The following is a 7,955-nucleotide window of genomic DNA, read 5'->3' on the forward strand; positions in this document are numbered from 1 at the left end:
CTTCATGTGGAATCAGAGCACAGGTCCGCTCAGCTCAGTCCAGGCTCAGGAGGCGGCGGTCAGAGAGCTGGTACCGTGGCCCAGCCAGAGAAAGGGAGCCTTCTATCCACCCCGGGAGGTGCAAGTACCTGAGCCCAAGGATTTGGCCCAAGGATTTCCCCAAGGACCAAAAGAAGGCGGACGTGGCGTTTGCGAAGCCTCGGAGCTTCTTGGGCGAAACTTCTCCAGCATACTGGGGGTGGATGGTCAAGCAAAAGCCTGGGGCATGGGAGGAGAGAAGGGCAAGAGAGAAACGGAGTCAAAAGGGAGAGAAGCACCCCAAGAAAAGGGGCTGACGTGGCCGTGAGCTGAACCAAAGAAACCACGGACATATGAACCCAACCCTTTACCAAATCCACCCACCCACCCGCCCCAGAATGGTTGTCCAAATGCACATTGCCAAATGTGGCACAACGCTTCCCCCTTTTTAAAGGGAAATTCCCTTATTCCCTTGTATGCCCCACGGAGGACCTTAAGGTCCATATATAGCAACACCCTAGAGGTCCCAGGCCCTAAGGAAGTTAGATTAGCCTCAACCAGAGCCAGGGCCTTCTCAACACTGGCTCCAGCCTGGTGGAATGCTCTGTCTCTTGAGACCAGGGCCCTATGGGATCTGATCTCTTTCCGCAGGGCCTGTAAGACAGAGTTGTTCCACTTGGCCTTTGGCTCAGAATCAGTTTGATTCCCTCCCCCTTTTTCTTTTTCCTTTCTCCTCCTATGATGAGATTGCTCCCTAATTGTTTTCATGTTGTATCATAATCTTTTAAATTGTATTTTAATCAACTTGTTTTTATTATTGGTTGTTAGCCGCCCTGAGCCCGGTCTTGGCTGGGGAGGGCGTGGTATAAATAAAAAATTATTATTATTATTATTATTCCGAATAGGATTCCTTGCAAAAAAAGGGAAACGTTGACAGCTATGGCACAAGCCCCTTGCTCCCTTCAAATGGAGAGGGGAGTTGGGAGGTTTCAGTGGGGAGCTGCCCCTTGCCAGCTGACGGCAATGCCTGGACTCTGGAGTCCTCACAAGGCTACCGCAATGATGCCCCAAGACCTTACCGGCGCTCACGCCGAAGAGGAACCGCCCAATCAGGATCATCTCGAAGGACTTGGCTCTCTTGCTGAAGGCCACGAGCAGAGCTGTCGCGAGGATGAGCAGATCAGTCCCCAGCATGGTCCTCTTCCTGCATCCGAGGGCACAGAAATGGGGTGGCAGAGGAGACGCGGAGAGCAGGAGGGAGATCATTCACATCTGGCCTGCTGCAGAACCTCTGACAAGCCCCAATTTGTTCAGAGCTTCCTAAGCCAGTGAAAAGCAGCCTTCCTGCCAGGGCCAGCCCAGGACATTTTGCTGCCTGAGGCCACCATTTCCAAAAGCAGAAGCTTCTGTGTGCATTGGCCATGGGAAGGGAGCATCTTCCACTGCAAACAAGGACAGCGAATGAGCTTAGGGTAGGATTACCAGGTGTCCCCGGTTTCCGGGGACAGTCCCCGGATTTGCAAATCTGTCCCCGGACAAATTCCGTCCCCGGAATGTCCCCAGATTTGCAAATCTGTCCCCGGGAAACGTGGCAGCGTCAGCTCTGGCTGGCTTCAGGAGCTGCCCGCTGCTGTGGCGCCCACCATTTCCCCTTGCCGGAACTTCTGGCGAGAAAAAATGGCGGGCGCCACGGCAGCAGGCAGCGAGCAGCTCCTGAAGCCAGCCAGAGCCAACTGTGCTACCAGGCTGGCTCTGGGCTGCTGACTGCTGCTGCTGCCGCCATTTCCGAAGGGGAGCTGGGGACGTTTGGCAGTACAGATCTCCTGCTCTCTTCCCCCTTTGTTTTGACTGATCTTCCATTGCCCAGTTTTTTTAAAAACCTCTGCGCATTTATGTTTCACAGGGTGCAAAAGAAGGGCTTTGCACCTTTATAAAATATGCATGTGTGCTTGGGGCCAGGATCTTTTGCCTCACCATCCCCACTACTGACTCCCTCTTGCTACTCAGAAGAAGAAGAAGAAGGGTCCCCGGATTCATTGAAAAAAATCTGATAACCATAGCTTAGCGGGTTGCCAAGAGAGAAGGAATAACTCTGTCCTTTTCCAGCCAGTGGCGTAGCGTGGGGGGTGCAGGGGGGGCCGGCCGCACCGGGCGCAACATCTGGGGGGTTAGGGGGCGCAAATCCACGGGTTAGGGGGCGCAAATTACTTGCCTTGCCCCGGGTGCTGACAACCCACGCTATGCCACTGTTTCCAGCACCTCCCTTGCCGTTGTTTTGCAGCATTTGACTCCCGGGTAGGGACAGCACTGATTCTGGCTCTGGCTGCCTTGGACTGCAGAGCGCTAGAGGAGGCACCAGAAATAACAGCTGTCCCAAGAGAAGCAGGATTTCTCATGCGCCAGGATCTCACACACCCTTCCCTAAATTCAGCTGTAAGAAAACTCAAACAGGGAATATCTCAGCAGCTAGGTTTTAACACAGAGCCAGAGGGCAGGATGGATGTGTACCAAAGTTCAGAGAGTTCTTTTCTGGCAACCTGTTTGGAGTATTACATACTTGCCATATTTTACAGTCAGGTAGGCACTGCAGAGGCAGCCCAGCAATCCTCCTGCCCCATAGATAGACACAATGAATGACCACAGGAAAAAGAGGGCACCTTCAGGCAGCGGGGAGCCAGAGCGCTCAAGCCAGGTCTCATTCATGAACTTCTTGATATACTAGGGAAGGAAAGAAGGAAGGAAGGAAGGAAGGAAGGAAGGAAGGGGGAGTTGAGGCATCAGCTAATGCTTCATCATCATCATCATCATCATCATGCAGAATTACTTCTTAACCCTTTAAAAGTGTTTGCTTCCCTACCCATCCCAACAAGATATTTGGGATTATTTCTCTGCTCAGATATCAAAAGTGTCATAAATTCCAATTGCAAACCAGCAGCAAATGAGATGAAACAGAAATTTCAGCCTTGGAAAATGCATACATTTATAATCTCATGGTTTGGGAAAAGAGCATTGGTCAAGTTGTTTATTATTCCTAAATGAGTACAGTGGTACTTTGGGTGTCAAACTTAATCTGTTCCGGGAGTCCCTTTGACTCCCAAAATTGTTCAAATACCAAGGCGCGGCTTCTGATTAGCTGCAGAAGCTTCCTACAGTCAAGCGGAAGCTGCTTCGGATGTTTGGCTTCCAAAAAATGTTTACAAACCGGAAACTTACTTCCGGGTTTGCAGCGGTCGGGAGCTGATTTGTTTGGGAGCCAAGCCGTTCGAGAACCAAGGTATTCCTGCCTCAAGTTCTACTGTTGAGAGAAACGGATTGCAAATTTTCAAAATGTCAAGAGAGTATTTTAGAACATTGCTGAAATGGAAGGACTCTTTTTCGGGGACTTTCCAGCAGGCAAAGAAGACACACTTCTCTGTGCTCTCCAGTTAAAGCAAACGACTATCAGCTCATTCAGAGTTACTGCAAGCCTCAGCTCCTGCTCAGGCCAGCTAGAACTGGTATATACACTGTACCTCCAAACAGTGCTTTTTTTTCTAGAAAAAGAGGCACCCGTAATCACCATGAAATTGTTACAGTAAGTGCCACACATTTTAACAAAAAAGAGAGGTGCCCCTGCTGCGTACTCTTGAGTACCCCCTTGGTGTGTGTGTGTGGGGGGGGAGTACTTCCTTCAAAGCACCTCCTCCCGCCCAAGAATAATGGGAACTATAGTTTACTCCTCACATAGCTACAATTCCCAACACCCTTAATGAATTACACTGGTACCTCTAGATGCAAACGCAACCCGCGTCTGCGCATGCACGGGGCACGATTCGCCGATTCCGCGCATGTGCATGACGTCCTTTTGAGCATCTGCACATGCGCAAATGGCGAAACCCGGATGTAATGCACTCTGTTACTTCCGGGTCGCCGTGGAGCGCAACCCGAAAATATTCATCCCGAAGCTACTTCAACCTGAGGTATGACCGGGATACTTTGGGCAGGAAATGTGCTTTGAAGATGCAGCTCATCTGCTACCCTGGTTAAAAGCCTTCTGAATAAGCCGGGGTGGGTGGGTGTTAATCTTAAATCCAATTCAGTTCCCTTCCTCCCCAGTCTCAAACTGAGGCACCAGCAAATCAATTCTGTTTGACCAGCTAAACCTATGGAAAGAAAGTCTTCCTTCATCACCTTCTGCCTCCTCCTGGACCATGGATGGAGCAGGAGGCAGCTATGGAATGTAACCAGGGTGAGCATCACTTGGTGGAGAGGAGGCAGGCTGTTTGGTCAGTCATTGCTCCTGCTCACCCCCTCCACCGGGTGCAGCTGCTTAAGGGGCTGCTTACCATGGAGGGATAGTTGATCACAGAAATCTGATAGCCAATCTGGAGGTTGCCACCAATCCCCAGCACGAGGATCATTTGGTAAAACTTCCGGTGCCGAATCTGCGGTGGGAGACAAAAGACACAAGAGCCTGGAGGAAAGAAAGGCCACCCGCCACCCTTCCTCAAAGCGCCCATAGAAAATGGGTTCAAATCTCAGGGGGCCATGCTCAGAGGTGATGCAGGGGACGGGGTGGTATTTGGGACGCCCTTGCTGTGAAAAGAGAGAAGTCCAGAATCAGAGGCAGAAGCAAGAGAGGAGGGAGGCCAAGAGGTAGAGATGAGTCAGGCTGGTGAAGAAGTCAGGGTGTCTCCCCCTCCTGCTGCAACAAGCTCCCCTCCCCACTGGTCTCCCAGGACCAGAAGTTATGAAGAGGGAGGAGCTCAGATTGCTTGGGAAGGACCCAGGAGAGGAGGATGCTTAGTTAGCTATGGGAAGGCGGAGGTCTTCAGCATTTGCAACTGCCTCATAGGGACAGCAAGACCTACTGAGAAGAGTTGTTGTGCTCATTATGCCTGTCTCCTCTGAGCTGGCGTGGTTTCTGCTAATAAAGAGTTAACTTCATGGACTCTGTGTGATTTATTGCTGGCTAGCTTTTCTCTCTCTCTCACACACACACAGAAAAAGAGAGCTCAACTTTGATTTTGGAACGATCATTTTTGTTTAACGCTTTAACATTATGAGGCCAAAGATCAGGGAGGGTGTGAGGAGGAGAGAAGTTCGGACAGATGTGGTTAGCACCATCTTATATCAGGACTTCTAGAGCCTTCTAGAAATTGAAAAGGAAGCCCTGAGGAACTGCCAGCCAGAGCTCACTTCGGTCCAAACCAGGCAAACTCTGGTCCTCCAGATGTTTGGGACTACAATTCCCATCATCCCTAGCTAACAGGACCAGTGGTCAGGGATGATGGGAATTGTAGTCCCAAACATCTGGAGGGCCGGACTTTGCCTATGCCTGGTCCAAACCAAAATAATGTGGGGGGAGGGCAGGCCTGCAGATGAGACAGCACACCTTCCTACCGGGGGGGGGGGGGAGGTGGATGAGGTTGAGGGCACCCTGACCCCGACTTTGACCGCAGCAATTGACCCACAGCCTCGTGATTCACGCTGAGGAGTTGGCAGGCTGGGCTGGACTGGGCTGGAGAGGATGAGCTATCTGGTCCCAACTGAGTAGAGCTTGAGAAGGAACGCGCGTCTTCCTAGGGGGGGGGGGCTCTCGCAGACCAACCTGGGAGCTAATTCCTCCTCCCGTAACCACCCTCTTAACAAAGCCCGTGTTACTCACCAGCCCAGAGAACCGGCCCTCCATTCTGCACCAGAAAGCAGCTTTCGGAGGGGAAGGAAAGGAGGAAGGGGAGTCCGGCTGGAAGGGCATGTGTGTCTCAGGCTCCTTCGCTGCCATGTGGGCGGCTTGGGCGGAAACCATGACACCAGAGTTAAAATTAACTGCCTGGCTGTGCCCTTCATGCCTGTTTCGATCAACCATTAATTACATACACAGCCCAAGACTAGAAAGCTCCATTGGGCAAAAGGTAAAACTCACCCAGGTGTGAAATCGAGACACGAGGACCAGTCACGTTGGCCGCCGGCGTCATCCTCCCCACCCACCCAGCCCGGTGACATCAGCCTTATCTGCTGCCCATCAGTTTTGGTCTCAGTCTGTCGCACCTGAAGTCTCTGCAGAGCATTTCCCGCTGCAAATTCCAGGCTCCACATAAGCAGAATCTTCCTAATATTTACCATATTTTCCCATGTATAAGATGCCCCCATGTATTTTGAATAAACATACACAAATTTATTGATTGTTAACATAACAGACAGATAATTTAAGGATCTTTACAATTTTACAATATGCAGAGAATAACGGGTTGAAAAATCAGAGAAAGGAGCTGAGGGAAGTCTTGGGGGGAGGGAGGGTCTTTTTTGGGGAGGGGAAAAATGGGAAATAATGAAGATATGTTTTTGATAATTTGTTATGTTGAAATTCTTAATATTAATTTTTTTTTAAAAAAAATTGCCACCATGTATAAGACGTTCCCCTATTTTTAGGAACCCCAATTTAAGAAAATAGGGGGGAGATTGCCCTGTGTATAAGACGACCCACTGTTTTTCCACATAATTTTTTAAGTAAAAACCCTAGTCTTATACACGGGAAAGTACGGTATTTGGAAGATCTTACTAAGACCCAGCAACTGGGTCTGCCAGCCAAAATGGGTCTCCCCTCCTTCTCCAGCCTATTGTATTCACTCCCTCCCTAGGGCAGATTGGAGATTTCTTGGCCCCACACGACAGGAACCCAATCCCTATTCCCCCACTGCAAGTTCCCTGTAACAGCAGCACTATTTTTTCCCCTTTTCATTTTATTTATGCTTTTCAGGTTTATACATTTCACTAATTTTACAATCCATCATCTTAACATTTCAAAACTTGACTTGCTTCCCCCTCTTTCTGCGGTTCCTTAAATTTATTTTTAATATCTTCTGCATATGCAAATTAACTTCATTTGCTCATTTGTTCATCCACTTTAAATATATACTCTTACAAAACTGCAGGTTATTGCAATCATCCTGCCAATGTTCTTATCTGTTTACAATTTATCTGTGAATATTCAATAAACCATTTCCACTCTCTTATTGAAAGTTTGTGGTCTTGATTTCTTATTCTTCCGGTAAAAGTTTCACCATTTCTGCATATTCCATAAGTTTTTGCATCCAGCAGCATTATTAGGTGATCGAGGTGAAGCCTGGTGATGGGTTCTGTAATGGGTATGGGTTGCTCGTGCGTAAGTTGCCGCCTCTCCTGGCTATGTTGCCTTGTCTGTCTGGACAGCCCTTCAATTCGTGGCTGCCTCAGTCACTGGCAGAATCCGTCAGTGGGCGTTTCTTAAATCTTTTCCAACATAAAAGTTGTTTGACACCCAGTCTCCTCCTACTCTCTCTGCGCGGAAGTCTTCTGCGCAGGGTGGGCGTGGGTAGCGGAGGACCCGTGCTCTCCCCGCTGGTGTCCGGTGAAGAGTCCTGAAGCCCTCTCGCTGATTCCCCCATCAGCCCCTCTATATCCCTGGTGTTGCGCTGATTTGCTTCCCCATCTGCGGAGCTGCCTCTCTCCCTGCTGGGCCCTTCTCCAGCATCATTTGAGAGCCTTCCCTCCGCCTCTAGCTCCAATGTCAGTTCCCTGACAGGTTCGCTTAAGGACAATTTGACATCTCTGGCAGCTCCCCAGCTGATGCTTTAAGGGGTCATTCTGAAGTGCTTTTGAAAACAGGAACTGGAGATTTCTTCCATGTATGCGATAAGACCCCCTGCATTGCAAGGGGTTGGACTAGATTACCGCTGGGGGTCCCTTTCCAACCCTCTAATTCTACGATCAAGAAACAGAGCAAGCACAAACGTGTGGGGATCTTCCTTTATTCCCTGGTTTCATTTTACAAGTTCACGTATCCCACAAAATACTTCGATGCTTTGTGGAACTTGTCAGTCAGAGCTTGAAGTCTTGTTCGTAGAAGCCTCCCCAGAAATAATAGGACACAGTGGCCTTCCCCCCCAAAAAAAAAATGTCTGGGAGAAGAGAACAGA

General features: G+C 49.6%; 1 protein-coding gene across 1 annotated transcript in view; it reads right to left on the reverse strand.

Annotated features, from left to right (window-relative positions):
- The window catches only part of LOC309521683 (uncharacterized protein), a gene marked incomplete at its 5' end in the record, with an annotated part of 34,609 nt that extends 28,827 nt beyond the window's left edge, over positions 1 to 5,782 (reverse strand). Inside the window, 5 exons of the mRNA XM_082204396.1 lie at positions 129 to 258; positions 1,098 to 1,222; positions 2,576 to 2,736; positions 4,344 to 4,442; positions 5,666 to 5,782. Of these exons, the coding sequence (XP_082060522.1) occupies positions 129 to 258; positions 1,098 to 1,222; positions 2,576 to 2,736; positions 4,344 to 4,442; positions 5,666 to 5,782 (632 nt within the window). The remainder of the gene's footprint in view (positions 1 to 128; positions 259 to 1,097; positions 1,223 to 2,575; positions 2,737 to 4,343; positions 4,443 to 5,665) is intronic.
- Positions 5,783 to 7,955: the final 2,173 nt, after the last annotated feature.

Source organism: Podarcis vaucheri (genome assembly GCF_965113315.1).
Source record: "Podarcis vaucheri genome assembly, chromosome: 16".
In the NCBI taxonomy this organism is placed as follows: domain Eukaryota; kingdom Metazoa; phylum Chordata; class Lepidosauria; order Squamata; family Lacertidae; genus Podarcis; species Podarcis vaucheri.